This window comes from Choristoneura fumiferana, chromosome 2 (assembly GCF_025370935.1).
Source record: "Choristoneura fumiferana chromosome 2, NRCan_CFum_1, whole genome shotgun sequence".
NCBI lineage: Eukaryota > Metazoa > Arthropoda > Insecta > Lepidoptera > Tortricidae > Choristoneura > Choristoneura fumiferana.
The window spans coordinates 7,134,801-7,151,267 of record NC_133473.1 but is presented as its reverse complement, the minus strand read 5'-3'; the positions used below and the strand labels follow the sequence as shown (position 1 = coordinate 7,151,267).

Below are 16,467 nucleotides of genomic sequence, written 5' to 3'. Positions count from 1 at the left end.
ACTTTACTTCGCATACGGATGACGGTACGATACGAACTTCGATTTTCAAACTTCGAAGTAGGCCCTCTGCAGGGCTACTACGAAACTCGTGCGAAACTCTAAACTCGAAGTCCGTGTCGTGCGGTCCCTCTGCTAATATTAAAACGTCAAATTGGTCACGTTCAAATAGACGCACGTTGCGTAGATTTACATAAAAGTTCTGACATACTAAAGTAAAGTTTGGCCCAAAGTTTGACCACTGTATGTATTTACTATAAAGCTTGTTCCATTACTACAAGACACATTGTATTTAAGGACTGTTTGCCTTTGCCTTAATTGAATTATTTCAGCAAAAGCAAATCAAAAAGTATTAGGTCTAGAGGTGGGTAAATCCGGATCTGAAGATTCAAAAGAGTCAGATCCTCAAGCGGATCCGAATCCCTTAATGACTCCTTTCAAATCTTATTGACTCCGGAGTTACTAACTCCGACTGGATCGAGCGGCTCGCCTCGCTCGTGATCGCCGTCACGCTCACTCACACTGACTCGCTCCGTCCGTCTGCTTTCGCTCTCGCTCGGCTCGGATCGGATCGGCAGGGCTACTACGAAACTCGAAGTTCGTATCGTACCGTCCCTCTCGCTCTCGTATTAAATAGTATAAGTGTCAGAGGGACCGCACGACACGAACTTCGATTTTGGAGTTTCGTAGTAGCCCTGCGGATCGGATCTTGGACTTGGATCTTATTATCTATGTTTGGTTGGCCGGTTCGGTTCGTAGTAGCCCTGCGGATCGGATCTTGGACTTGGATCTTAAGTATTATCTATGTTTGGTTGGTCGGTTCGGTTCGGTACTCGGACTTGGACTAACGAACGAATCTTTCTCTCTTTCACGAATCTGTACTTCAGTTCAGTCAGCGGGTGGGGCACCGCAGTACCGTACCGACACCGACCGACCGAACCGAGCCGGGGCGGATCGGCCATAGATAAATTAATAATCGCTCGAAAGAACCGGAGTCAATAAAGGAGTCGGATTCAATAAGCGGATTCGGTACCGTCACCGGAGCTGGATCTAGTGAGTCAGATCACTTCGCGGAGTTGAGATTACCCATGTCTAATTAGGTCCTATACTTACCGAAAAAGAGTGGCAACTCTATGGCCAAATTTGCATGTATGCAAACAACAACACAAGCGCTAACTGGTAGCGTATTTATAACGAAAAACAAACTGTATGTAATATAATCAGCAATAAACTGAGAAAACTCAAAAAATGCATCAACTGTCACTGTCACGATAGGCATTTCGTAGTAGGCCAGCTGAACTGAATTTGTCAGGTCGACGTTTGACACATTTTTGACAATTTAGTGCCTTCAGCTTGTCGTCGGGGGCGCTGAAGTGTACGAAAAAAGTGACGTTTTTATTTAGTGTGCCCCCACNAGTTTTCACGGGGGACACGGGACACAGAAGTACATTGCGGTTGTAGTGAAAGTTTTATTCAATGAAGAAGTTGAAAGTTATACACAAATTTTTATTCTGCGCGAACGAAATTGCCGACAAAAACTAGTTTGATATACACCTAATACGGTATTTGACTATTTTGTTTATGTTTTATAAATTAAAACTACTCAATGCCTGTTATCGAATAGAGAAACAATTATTAAGCTACCTTTACAAATAACAAAATTATAAAGGTTTGAAATTCAAGATTAGACAGAGAAAGACATACTGGCATGTGACGTTACACGCCAGTAGCGCCATACTTGCTGCATAAAGAAAAGCGTTTGAGAAAGAGACAGGTATATAGATTTTTCAAAAAATCACTATAAATCCAATTATCAACCGATTCAAGTTTTATCTTCGCTAAACACTGTCTGTAAGTGTATCTATATTTTCATAATAATATTAAGATACGGCAAATTCAGGAGTTGTCAAATACCGTATTTGATTTATTCAAAAGTAAACTTTATATGATTGTTATTTATTAAATCTATTTGAATGTGTACCTACCAAATCTCAATGAGGGCTATCGCGTACGCGTATGAATTCGCCGATAGAGGCGCTAGTGTAGCGTGAAGTCTCTGAAATGTCAAATCTCATAGTTTTTGGGTGAGCTACGAGGGTTTATTTATAATTAGAATAATTTTGTAAATATTTTGCATTACCTAAAATTAATTATGGCAATGAATGTCTGTGTTTTGAGACAGTTCTGTCTATCGGAAACTTTTGTCCTCCCTTTTTTTCTGAACAAAACGGGACTACGTAACACTGTGGTTGTCATATTTTTATGGTATGGTTTTAAGGTGTATTAATATGATTTTAATCTTAAACTTTGTTTTTTCGCGCTCGTAATAACAGACTTTGAAAGCCACACTTAAAACCTCACGCAACAGTGGCGCCATCTAGAAAGACAAAAAACGATAGTGAATAGCCCTCATTCAATCAGTCTAGTAGTGTCGGAACAAATGGGCTGTGAAAGGATAGTGGGGCTACTAGAAAGAAAGAAAGAAATCTGTGAATCAAAATTAGTATCGTACCGTCCTTTTCACTCTCGTACTAAATAACATACGCGTCAGCGGGACGGCAAGATACGAAGTTCGAATTTTGCACTTCGTAGTAGGGACTCAGGTTCAGTTTTTTTCCTTTTGAGGTACGAAGCCCTAATAGTTTATTGTGCATTAAGGGGCGTATGAAGGAGATTACTAACGAGAGTCTATTAGAAGCCTGATACCGAAGGCGGAGGGCTTTTAAGTTTTAATGACTCGAGTTTGTAATTCCCTTACGGCCCGTGATAAACAATGATTTTCATCACATTACGAGGAAAAAAAATGCAAAATATACAATTATTTTGTGTCTTTACACTTCACAGCTCGGCAAAAGAAAGACGCTAAGAAAACAACTGAATAAAAAATAATGGCTAGACCCGTCAATACAGGGGGGCTAATACGAAAAATTCGAAAAATCGAAGTGATCTACCGTTCTCACTTCTATTAAATTGATGTCACATTATATATCGTCGCTCGGCAGGCAAAAGTACTAAAGCGACACTTCGTCAACTTTACAGGAGAGCGATTTAAAGTTTTTTTTTTACGAAAAAAAATCATAACTTTTTAACCAGACAACCAATTTTAAAATTTCCAGGAATATATGACACATAATTTAATAGACTATAATAAGGTTTTAATAATTCATAGCAAAATCCACTGGTTTAGGAGATAAGTGTCGCTTTAGTAAATTGTCCCCTAGTCATCGAGCAAATGCAATCAGGCAAAAAGACTAAACGTAAAAATTGACCTCAAACGTCATATTTCAAATTAACTTATGTGATTTTACGTCTCAATAAATTTAGCATGTTTTTACTAACAACACACATTTTATTTCTTATCAAACTGTTCATAATGCTGATTTACCAAATTGCAAGGGAAAAAATATTCCAAAGTACCTACTGAACAGAAATTATATAAATAATATTAATTAATTATAATAAATATTAATCATCTATGCTAAAATTTCAATAACTTAACGTTAACTGTTACTAACACTAGACTTTTGTTAATATTATAAGGTAATTAATCACAAAGGCACCATCTGATTTCTAACAAAATGCACAAAAGGTTTTTTTCACTATTATTTTTTGAGGTATTTTGATCATTATCATGTCCTACTATTTTTGGTGTATATACACAGCATACGCTTAGGTTTAAGGATGAAATAATACGTAAAATACCTTAATTTATTCTGTAGGTAATAACTTTAATTAGCATTTCAACTAAAACTTCAGAACATTTTTTTTCTATGTTATGCAAATAAATCATTCATTCAACATTATAGTACTTATTAGTACCTAATAAGTAAGAAACCTGAATAACAAACTCATGCGTCATGGTTGCTATAGCAACTTTAGATATATTATTGGTCTATATAACGATTAAGAAATATAATGCACTATTGGTACAACAACATTTGTTATATTCTCATGATCTAACTATTCCGGTATCATGGACTTGTTGTACTTGTTGTACCAAACTATTAATATACTAAGGGGCTGTTTCACCATCCATTGATTACTGTTAACTGGTGGTTAGGTGTGATGCCGTCTCTATTTGTTTTGTTCGAATAGACTCAATAGACGGAGACGGCATCACATTTAACCGTCGGTTAACGCTAATCAATGGATGGTGAAACAGCCCCTAACAGTAATATGGTATAATGCCAAATGAAACGTCGTGAGACCTTTGCTGAGATTTAAGGACTGCGCTAAGTGAGATATGGCCGTCTTCAAAATTGACCACCTAGACTGAGAAAAGCTTGCGGAAAAATGCACTGATTGGTGCAGACGTGTGTTGGAGGGCCGCAAGTATTGCGATGAAGGCTTGCCTGGCTCAATGCACTTATTGAAAAGAGACAGAAACGACACCAAGGCCGTTCTGCACCAACATCCGCAGACTTCGCTTGTCAGAGATGTGGACGGACATGTCGCTCTCGCATCGGTCTAGTCAGCCACCAAAGACGTTGTGCACAGGCAACACGCCAAAATTCGTCTGGAACAGACGCGTAGGCCTGATTGATGGTATAATATATGTGATATAACCTATGTTCGATATAACGTTCAGTGGGGTATAATGAATTACTGGTATTTATGCCAAATATCTTTTATTCTAGTGAAAGTATATCTAAAGTTGTTATACTGGTCATAACACACCCTGATGGCCATTCGGTTCCACCATGGAGCCGCAGCTGCAGTTATGAGGCACACAAACATCGCAGCCCAGGCGGAGAGCTACTGCCACCCGCAATGAGTCGTTGTCCAAGACTGTTCCCAAATAAGGAACAGGCAACGCCTATAACCACGTTCCCGCTTTGACTTTTGATGCCGACTTCAGCCTGGCCAAACCCACCCCAGTGGTTACACCCACAGGCCGTGCTAGAGCGTCCCTAGCCCCCTCGTCATCCCAAACTCATTGTATCTGCGGAGCCCCGTGCAGTGACGCCAGTCTCATTCGGCTCGCCAGTGCATCATCCACATACGAAATGGTATTGGTAACCTTTATGAGATTTAAAAATTTAAGAGATAAGGCCACCAACTCCATGTGCCGATCCGAGGAACGCTGGCAAGCCCACATCCGCCGTACGCCGCAAACCGAGACCACCGTTACATATGGGCAAGGACGCTTGGACCCATTGCTCATCCGCAAGGGACACGTTCAATACAGTCTCCTTTGTATCTCTCAACGTGACGTCAAAAGAAGAAGTTTTACCCGAACACAACCATTGGAGTGGTTTTCAAAAAATAGGTTATTTTTGGAACTGCGAAACACATTCGTAACAGAGTCAAGATGAGATGGGTATTAATACTCTTCAAACGTTCCTGGGCGAGCAAAATAGACGCTTCCTGGTCTCTAGTGCACTAGAAATGGCCTCTTGGAAAATAGAAGAACCCAAGAGGGTAAAGGTCTCGTGTAAAAAGCCCTTTGAGACCAGGAAGAAAGACCTTAAAGAAGTTAAAGAAGGAGAACAGGCGGGGTTAAATCTGTCCCATATTCGCCTTCAGTCCTATACCTCTCAAGGGGGGGGGATAAGGAAAGCCAAGTCCTGCTTTACGACCTTAGGCTCCTTAGGTGCCATCATCTACGAGTAAATACCAAATATTAAGAGGTGATTTTCGAGACGACAGTGCTTCATGAATAGTAAGACTGAAGGTAAGCGGTCCAAGCTGATCTCCCTACTGCGCACCCACCTGCGAAAGAATTTGAGAATCGCCGTAGACAAGGTTAGAAGGAGAATGATAGACCTGGTGTAAAAAAGGTACAGGGTGGGAATGTATTTTTTCACTTCGCCCAACAGAACATCCCTCTCGCCAGTATTGGACGCGTTCTTGAGATCCTACTTCAAGACGACACAGTCTGGATTTCCGGGTTCCGTGACGAAAGTGCGTGTTGTGGATCGTGACCTCAGTGTTCCAAAACCCAGCTGAAAATGAGCTGGTCGAATTCCGTCTAAGCCCACGGCTGACCCATTATGGAATGACCCTAGTGCTCGCACCACATCCTCCAAGTTTACCGGCAAGGCTTGAATGGACCGATCCGGCTCCCGAGGGAAATTTAACGTGCGGGACGCGGGAGGATGCTTCGAACACAAGCGTCTCAAGACCCGGAGGTGCTACCGAGTCATCAGGCGAACGGCCCCCACACACCGGCCTCATATACTTTGGACTCTATAGTCTTAAGGACAGAATGCGACCTGGAGGAAGCCTGCCCGTCACTACTAAATTCAACCAAGTCCCATGTTCAAGTTTGGTCTCAGTTTGCGGCGTGTGGAGAATGTGGGCTTGCCAGTCTTCCTCGCATCAGCACATGGAGTTATTATAGTGGCCTTGTCTCTTAAAATTAAAAATTCTCATGAAACCCCATCGGGTTACCATTCCGTTTGTGCATGGTGCACTGGCGAGGTGGACGGCTCGACACCTAATAGCGTCGCTGCCTCGGGCTCCGCTGATATAACGAGTTTGGGATGACGTGGGGGCTAGAGACGCTCTGGCACTTGTGGGTGGGTGTGCCACTAGGGTGGATTTAGCCAGGCTGAAGTCGGTATCAAAAATCAAAGCGGGAGCGTGGTTATGGGCTTTGCTTGCTCCTTATTTGGAAATACTTCTGGACAACGACTCATTGTGGGTGGCAGTAGCTCTCCGCCTGGGCTGCGATGTTTGTGTGCCTCATAAATGCATCTGCGGCTCCATGGTGGAAGCAAATGGCCATCAGGGCTTAAGAGATGATCGGTATAACAAATAACACATAATTTCACAATATTATGCTATAAGTATTTAGTAGTATAATGTGTAGATATAATTTAGTTTTCTTTATGAAATCGTTGGAGTTGCAATTCTAACCTAACCTAGTTTTCAGGCAGTTTCGTTTCTTGATAGGGTCGCAGTTCTAACCTAACCTACTTTTTTGGCATAACACATTATTATTATAATAGTATTACGTATTCCAGATTATACCAATAATTCATTATACCCACTGAAAGTTATATCTACCAATAATATATCTAAAGTTGTTATACCTAGCCACCGGTACGCACCCTGGCCATTTCACGCGTTGAGTTCTTGTCGGTGTTCAGGAAAATTTCCGCGCTACTACGCTCTCTTTGACATACTGAAGAGGGCTTTAATATCCGCCAACATCCTCTGCGTTCTGGAGCCTCCGGTCCTCTGTCGAACCGACAGCAAAAGGCCAGATGGCTTAACTTTAGTGCCATGGCAGAACGGGAAGTGTTTGCTGTCGGACGTTACGTGCGTTAGTACTTTCGCCGCCTCGCACCTCAGCTGAATAGTCCGCGGCAATCCGCGGTGGATTTTGCGGTCAAAAAACGGCAGAATTATTCGGCACTATTATTTTGTTCCTCTTGCGTTTGAGGCGATTGTTTACATTCGGGAAGTGGGACGTCGAATTACGGAAAGGGGGTCTCACGCTCACGCCCGCGCGGATTCGTTCCCTGGTGCAAAGATTGTCTATCGCCATTAAACGTGGTAATGCGGCCAGTTTGATGGCTACCTTTGCGCCAGGGACAACTCGAGGGGGCCTTCTGGACTAAACTTAAGCTATTTATGTAACATTAATAAAAACAAATTAAAACTTCTAACTCTAAATTTCAAATACTTAGGGCCGAACATCATCTTTATTCGATGCAAACAGAACCGTAGCGATAAAATTATAACTACAAAATTTTGAAATAGATTTACTATTGAGGTTGCCTGGGAGAGATCCCTTAAAGGGATAAGTCCGCCTTTGTACAAGTATCTCAAAGTTTGTCAATTGTGTTGTGTTTCTTTTCTTTTGTACAATTAAGAGTTTACATACATACATACTATTTTCTTTTATCCTTTGGCAACATAAAAAGAACTTAAAGTTTTAAGGAATAATAATCATTATAATTTATAAATAAAGTTATAAATCTTAAGAAAATATGATGTTTCTATATACCAAACATCGAATTGCAATGATATTTTACTACGTATATATACTAAACACTTTTTTAATACACGATAAAGGTCAAGAGTAATGACTAATTTCACCAAATCTATAATATTTCGTGAAGTTTTTTTGCTAATCCTGTTTGAATGTATGCTTTTGTATATGTTAAAATGGCTAAAATGCCAAACGTATGTTTTAGTTTTTAAGAACAAATAGCTAAATTCTTATAAATTAATTCTTATCAATACAACCAAACGACTAAAGGTGTATAAAACTTCAACTCGGGGAGGGCATAATTACTGAAGTGACAAAGGTATTTTCTTTTTTTTTGCACAAAATACTAAACGTCCAACATTTGCAAACTAGAAAAATGGCAAAAGACTGAACGACAGTAAATCGAAAAATGGCAAAAAGGTAACAGTACTAAAATGAAAATAATGAAAGTGATGCTGCATTAAGTAATTTGCTTCCCAAATTTAAGCGTTTTTTGAAAGACTAAAGCGCCAAAAAAAAGTTAAATTTTGCTCCAATCGCTTTGAAACCTAGACAGTTGGATGCAGAAAAATTCGCTGATTCTGGTGATATGCATAACTCATTTTAGCCCAAAGTGTCGCTTTAGTACTTTTGCCTGCCGAGCGACGATATTATAATGCTAATAACTGTGTTTGGTCACAGAATAAGTAATAAGTAGTACAAGTTTGGTTTAGGATTCGAATGCTCTTAAGGCCAGATTCTTCCAACATGCTAAAAATATATTTACTAAAATTATTGCAAAACAATTTGATATAAATTTAAATTATAAAAATAACGAAGTTTCATGAAGCGTAGATAAGTTTTGTGGTGTAAAATTGGGTCATAGCCGCATAGTTAAAGTTTTAAAGATATAAATAAAACGTTGGCTGCCTTAAACTTGAAACTACTTTAGTCTGAAATGACATACCTACTAACTTGTTTGTAAATTAAAAAACTAAACTTTTCCAGCCTCGGGAGGAAAACTATAAGTACCCATGTAAATCGATTACTCCCGCGCGGGAACAATTTAGGCCATTGTCCTTTAGTATGCAGGCGTGGAATAACATCATTGACGTGCAAGTGTGATGAAAAAAACCGGCCAAGAGCGTGTCGGACACGCCCAAACTAGGGTTCCGTAGCCATTACGAAAAAATTAAGTAATCTTTTCTAAGGATTTCGTATTTTATACGGAATCTTCCAAGTTTAGGTATTTTTTATACCTTAGGCTGCTATTTACTCATAAACTACTAATAATTCTCAAGCAAACTTAGCCGTTATAGTTTTCCTTGAAAGTTGGATATATTTACTACCGTCCTGAATTTTTTCAGATTTTAGAGTGGGGGGACGCTCGATTTTAATGAAAATTTGCACTTTAAAGTTGAATATTTCGCAAAAAAATCACTGAGTCGAAAAATTGTCTTAGCAAACCCCTAAGGGCTTTAAAAGACCTATCCAACGATACCCCACACTATGGGGTTGGATGAGAAAAAAAAAACACCCCCACTTTACGTCTATGGGAGGTACCCTAAAAATTTTTTTTTTGTATTTTTAATTGTATACAGTTTTTTCGGCATAGTTTAATCATATATCCGTGCAAAATTACAGCTTTCTAGCATTGATAGTCCCTGAGCAAAGCCGCGGACGGACAGACAGACAGACAGACAGACATGGTGAAACTATAAGGGTTCCGTTTTTGCCATTTTGGCTCCGGAACCCTAAAAATAATAATTAACATTAACACTTCCATCTAGGACCTCGAACGAAACTCTCGTTAAGTAAGATGCAATAATGGTTTCATGCAAGTCTCATTTATGCATATTTTACATGAATTCACTATTCGTGGGTTATTGTTCAAAACCGGATTTTAGAATTAATTAAAATGAATGCGCAAAATATTCTGTGTACAGATCGTCCATAAATTACATCGATATATGTACTAACGTACAATATAAACGAATTCCGTTATTCTGTTATATTTTATGTAAGGAGAGGCTACAATCGAGATCTCTCTGCAGGCAGATGTTATCAATATAACCAAATGTTTTTCCTAACTAGGTTAGCTGGAAGAGATCCCTTTTTAGGGATAAGCTCGCCTTTGTTCTCCTCTCTGTGTATTTGTATTTTTATTTTTATGTGCAATAAAGAGTTTACATACATACATACATAATATAAGTCAATGATAAATTACGACGTTACCGTTATTTTGAGTTCGGCAGTGGTTTGGTTTGTGACATAGAAACAAAATAATTGCGATTTTCATAGCAATAGGTGACAAGAGGGTTTAAAAATGGTCAAAATTAATGTGGCGTAATATGTGGAAAACCGTGATTTTGTACCTATACCCGTTTTTGTTTTATCTCAATGCCACCCAGTATCAAAGGTCGACAAGAATAACCACAAGCTCGTTATAAACATGAAGTTAGCTTATTTTTAATGCAACCATGTCATTGTGTAATTTTGTTGTTTGTCGTCGTATAAAATTACGTTGAAGGCTTAACAACTTAACAAGACAGAGTTAATGGATTCAGTACTCAATACGATCACGTAATTGAACGAAACCCCAAGATTCGCTTGTGGTCAGCCGTGTATATTGACAGTCTTCTATCGTATCGCACGACGTCGCTTGTGCTTCGCATACAAAATGATCCTGATATTGTTGTTACTTATTTTTTTGCTATGTTTAATCGGTTCTTGGATTTATTTGTTACGTGATTCAAAAAGTTACAACATTCCTGGGCCTATGCCATTGCCAATAATTGGAAATGGGAACCTCTTCCTCGTCGATTCCAGCGGTGAGTTTGTATGTGTATTGTATTTAGTTTGTATTTCTGTTTGGTTTCTGGATGGCATCGGTCCGGGGATTGCTTACCGTTCAATAAATTGTTTTAGTTTAGTAGTTAGGTAGATATCATGTAAGTATCATTCTTTGGGCCTATTTTAAGGGCTTATTACACTTGACTAAATTTAGGATCCTAAGTGATTTAGAATCTTAATTTAGGAAAGTGTAATCGCGTTTAGCACTGTGCTAAACGCGATGCAATAACAATAACAATAACCTTTGTCACTCAGGTCACTCCAATACTTTTGACAAATTTAATATTATGAAAACTGTCCAGCCGCTTAGGCTAATAAAGGGCTTAAATATTACACTTGACTAAATTTAAGATCTAAAATGATTTAGAATCCTAATTTAGGAAAGTGTAATCGCGTTTAGCGCTGTGCTAAATTTATTGTTATTGCAAAAAAAACAGTAACATAACATAATATACAAACGAATACGTAGGTACGTAAAGAATAATGTAACAAAATGACATGTAATAATGATATTACCAATAAAAGATTATGAGTATGACTATAAGAAATTAAAAAAATATGGAAAATAGATTCAATTTGATTTCCGAGATTTGATCCACTTAACTCACTCACTCACTTTGATTTAACTCACAGTAAATTGTAAGGTACCTACATACAATTTAGTCATATTAAAAGTAGTAACCTGATTTAGATTGAAAAAATCCTTGTAAAAAAACTATTTACCTACCATTAACAACATCCAACGATATGCTAGCATGTAAAAAGGACTATGATTGACGGTAACTATAGTTATTGTTAATGTTCTAACTACAATTATGGTCGTAAAAGTATATTTTGATACAAGTGCGCTAAGTTGGTCCCTATGAACACAAGGCATTATAATATTTATTATACTATACGTAACGAAGCCGAGTGTGCAATGGTCCTTGCACACGAGACAATTTTTTTAGTAAGTAAGTATTTCATAATATGATACTTAATACAGAAACATTTCACAGGATGTTTTTAAAACCTTGATTGTAATATTATTAAGCTCTACAGACTACATTCACTTCAGTGACACTGACTAAATATTACGCAAACTGCAAATTAGTGCCTATAGATAGCAAGGTTGAATGAACTTATTGCTACAGTAAGCAACACACTTAGTATAGGGATGATACCTACATAAATTTAAAGTTTTACAGTAGTTAAACGTATACATATACATACGTACATTAAATGATATTGTAACGGATAACTCCCGTCTTAAACATGCCGAGCTAAACTCGGTTTAAGGCGTGAGTTATCCGTTACAATATCATTTAATATGAGTGAGTCTCACGGTAGTTTCATGTTCATACGTATATTGCATAGATGTGTGTGGAATGTAGTTCATTCCCAACTAGACAGTTCTTAAAAATATCGCTTCGCTTTTTTTTAACGTCACTTAAACTCGTCTGGAATTGCCTACTTTCCGCACTTGTATCACAAATAACTGGTGTACTGCCGTTTCGGTAAAATATTTTTCGCCAAATTTCTCTTCATGTAGGTACTTAGTATGTAATTTTAATTCCCAAAACGAATCTTTAGCATATTTGTACATTTCACATTTTATTCATTTGGCATAATTTTACTTTGTCAATTTTTATTACGACAAACTTTTATTAAGCAATTTTTTCTTTTGGCTAATAATATATATTCCAAAAAAATGCTTCACACACACACACACAATCATATTTGCTTCACTCATAGATATTAGTGATTGAGACTCGTATGTTTTTCTATTTGTTGTGAATCCATACCTACTGTATTTATATTGTCATAAACGAATGTTCTAGTTACTATTATTACGTATCTACTGTGGTAACCTATTATTCGCCATGTAACATTTTAGTTAAGTGTACAATTGTTGTTAATTAAGGCTGGTTGGTTTCCTGAATAAATAAATAAATAACTTTTTACAGAGTAGTCGCCGATTTTAGTAATTCTTTTTTTATTGGATAGGGTATATACCTCGAAGTTGGTCTCATATAATTTTTGAAAAAAATTGTAGCCCGTGGAAAAAATATAAAATAAAAACATTTTCACAAAAAAAAAACTGCCGAAAAAACTGAAAAGCACATTTAAAGTGTTTTATTTCTGATACCTGAAACCTACCCAACTATCATGTTTATCCGTTGCCTAGTATCCATAATATAGGACGACGTGTCAGATATTGATAATGACAGCTTGTTTTTTAAGAGACTTAAAGGAAGAGGACTTTATCAATTCGGTTGTATTTTTTTGGCTGTCAGGTACCTCAGAACTCCGTCATTTACAAACCGCGCGATTTAAAAAAACAATTTCGTTTGCATAAGAATACCTCTAATTAAGTCCCATAGGCACAAAATCAGGATCTGATGATTGGATCCTAAGGAAATCGAGGGAACTATTTAAATATTGTAGGGACACCTATGGTAATTTGGATATATTTAGTAGTAAGTAACTCGTGCATTTGCTCTTCATTTGATGAAGTGGAACTAATGATAAAGACAAGTGAAGACCACAGTTGAACACCCGAGTTAGGTACTACTCAATAACAAGTATTTCACGGGTTTAATTTTAATTATTTTAACACAGTTGCTAAGCAATTTATGCTTCTCGTAAAGCATAATATGGTGAAGTGGAACGGGACCAGGACTCTTGAATAATGAACGTCTCTGCATCGGAAAACGCAATCTTTCGTAAAAGGTGATGAGCAGTTGACATTAAACTATCTTATAATTATTATTCACGCTAAAAATCGTGAAAAATATAAAGATTGTTTGTACCTATTGTTTTAGGTGATACAGGAAAGAAGAAAGTATAAAGAGGGGTGAGGAAACTGTCGTTTGCGTTATGTGAGCCATAGACTACAGACTTGATTTTGCATCTTCTCTTCTTCTTCTTCTTCAGCGCGTTTTCGCCCACCGTTGGGCATACGCCTCTCCAGCCTTTCTCCGCCCGGATCGACTGTCCGTCTCTCTCTTCCAGACCGGTCCTGCTGTCTCCACAATGTCATCGGACCATCGAGCAGGCGGTCTCCCCACATTTCTTTTCCCTAGCCGGGGTCTCCACTGTTGATTTTGCATAATACTGACCATCTCCAACTGATAATGTATTTGAACATTTTTGAATATAAATCTAATTTTATGACTACCTACTAGTGGAAAGTGATCCCTGGACATTTTAATTTTGCATTGTTCCTGCACCACTTCATAACACACGTTGGCATGATAATTTAGAGCTATTCACCTTACCTTCACCTTAACGCAGGACACACTTAGGACACAGTTTCCATTTTTATAACGCAGTTACAATTCCTGACTTATTATTTGTTCGCAGGGAACTAGGTCAATTGGTGTCAAGTGTCCCATGATATTTGTTTTATTTATGTTTACGATCACATTCAACATTATAAACAACCATGTTTTTGTTTCAGAATTTTTACAAATACTTTCGAACTTGGCATACAAGTTTGGAGATGCGTATCGCGTTCATATTTTGCATCATAGATACATTGTACTATCGCACCCAAAGTATATTGAGGTACGTAAACATACACAGTGATTCTAGGGATCGCCCCAAGCTACGCCACTGGTTACTGCTACGAAACACTATCCTATGTTAGTTATTGTTAGTCACGCATATCCCTAGTTCTAGTATCGCCTGGTAAAATCTATGCTCGTATGTTTACATAAGACAAGCATGCTACATTTTTTGAGCGAGACATAAACAACGACTTCGTATTCAAATAAGCGATGATGTTTTTCCCAATCAAAGCTGAAATTATTTTGCAAAATCTTATTCAGTTCTCCTATTATTAACTTAAGTACCCACTAGAGGTATAATCTGCTGCACTTTTGTACTGAAGATAAAATAGCGTCATTAGTCATTACCTAATAGCACCTATTTACCTAAGACCTATATTGTCATATCCTGTATTGCGTCAACTTTATTATGTATAATACTTATAACCTGCAACAAAAAGTACCTAACTTCCTAAGCCAGTTTTTATTGAACGTCTTTTCCAGGAAATAATATCAAGTACAGAAACGATAACAAAAGGAAAATCTTATTATTTCTTACGACCCTGGCTGGGAGATGGGCTTCTTACTTCGACAGGTAAATTATTTAACACCAAACAAACTTAAGGACATAATTGTGTTGTGACTAAATTATTTTTCTAAAGATACCTACCGTTTGCCTTAGTCATGTTTGCTAGAATTCTATTTTTAATAGTGTTTTAATTTTTTCTGCTAAGTCACTGTATGTGTGGCTGACTTTAAAAGTTGTCATACACATAATTCATCGTTTAGTTAGTGTATGATACAAATTGCATTGGCGTATACAGTGAGGGCAGGCAGCGCTAACTGACCCCGCGCGCACCCGCCTTCACCAGCAGCAGGATCTGCAACAGTGTCCTCAGTGAGGGTTTTTTTAATTTTAGGTCAAAAATGGAAAACACACCGGAAGTTCTTGACACCAGCGTTCCATTACAACATTCTTCATAGTTTCCTGCCGGTTTTCTTGAAGAATGAGAAAATTTTGAGCGAGCAACTAAAACGCCGCGCTGATGGGTCGTTGATCGAGCTCTTCCCGATCTTCGCTTTAGCCGCTTTGGACAATATCGCAGGTGCTTAAGCATTGATATTTGTTATATCTCAGACAACCAGCCTTTTGCTTTTATAACAAAAATCAGGCGCTTAGCGCTTTCTCAGACGTTAATTGGCTAGAAAGGAATGTAATATGTTTTATATTCGACAAAACCACAATTTACTGTCCTACATCAATGCCCTTTAATTTACAGAATCAATTATGGGAGTGTCATTTGAGGCTCAGAAGGATCGTGAATCAAAATATGTTAAAGCAATTGATGAGTAAGTTAATGATATTTAACTGAACTAATTAAGTTTTGTAGTTGAAACAATCACGGCATATTTTGGACCAATCATGGTTCTTTGTTAAGGTGTGCTCCAGCTCCAACGGCTAGTTAAATGAACATGGGTCCCTTGCAGCTCGTTACGGCAGCGCGGGCATTAGTGACAAAATAGATCCCCATTTTTAGGGTTCCGGAGCCAAAATGGCAAAAACGGAACCCTTATAGTTTCGCCATGTCTGTCTGTTTGTTTGTCCGTCCGCGGCTTTGCTCAGGGACTATCAATGCTAGAAAGCTGTAATTTTGCACGGATATATATGTAAAGTATGCCGACAAATTGGTACAATAAAAAATTCTAAAAAAATTTTTTTAGCGTACCTTCCATATACGTAAAGTGGGGGTGTTTTTTTTTCTCATCCAACCCTTATAGTGTGGGATATTAACCACCATTAGGGGTTTGCTAAGACGATTTTTCGATTCAGTGATATGTTTGCGAAATATTCAACTTTTAAGTGCAAATTTTCATGAAAATCGAGCGTCCCCCCCCCCCTCTAAAATCTAAACCGGTGGGTGGATTCGCAATTATAAATGCCTTTTGACAAAAAGATACGGTCAGATCTGTCATATTAATAGGGAAAAATGTACCTATGGACGGTTTTACCTGTGGATATTATATATATTGTTCTTTTTAAAAAATAAAAAACAGAACACAACAAGTTACTTAAACGTTTAAACGTTTGTCCGTTAAGTTTTGCTGCAAGTTATTGCAGCCGCACATCAAAAAGATTTGACAGATAATAATATGTTAAATTAGTTG

General features: G+C 37.9%; 1 protein-coding gene across 3 annotated transcripts in view; it reads left to right on the top strand.

Moving 5' to 3' along the window:
- LOC141441903 (cytochrome P450 4d2-like) overlaps positions 1 to 16,467 on the top strand; it is a 42,772-nt gene that overhangs the window by 23,255 nt on the left and 3,050 nt on the right. Inside the window, exons 1-5 of one of the 3 annotated variants that reach the window (XM_074106810.1) lie at positions 10,512 to 10,749; positions 14,214 to 14,320; positions 14,806 to 14,896; positions 15,222 to 15,407; positions 15,582 to 15,651. In XM_074106810.1, coding sequence (XP_073962911.1) covers positions 10,599 to 10,749; positions 14,214 to 14,320; positions 14,806 to 14,896; positions 15,222 to 15,407; positions 15,582 to 15,651 — 605 coding nt within the window. In that variant the 5' untranslated portion in view covers positions 10,512 to 10,598. Of the gene's footprint in view, positions 1 to 10,511; positions 10,750 to 14,213; positions 14,321 to 14,805; positions 14,897 to 15,221; positions 15,408 to 15,581; positions 15,652 to 16,467 lie in introns of those variants that run through there. The other 2 variants (XM_074106797.1, XM_074106803.1) reach the window with 2 other exon arrangements.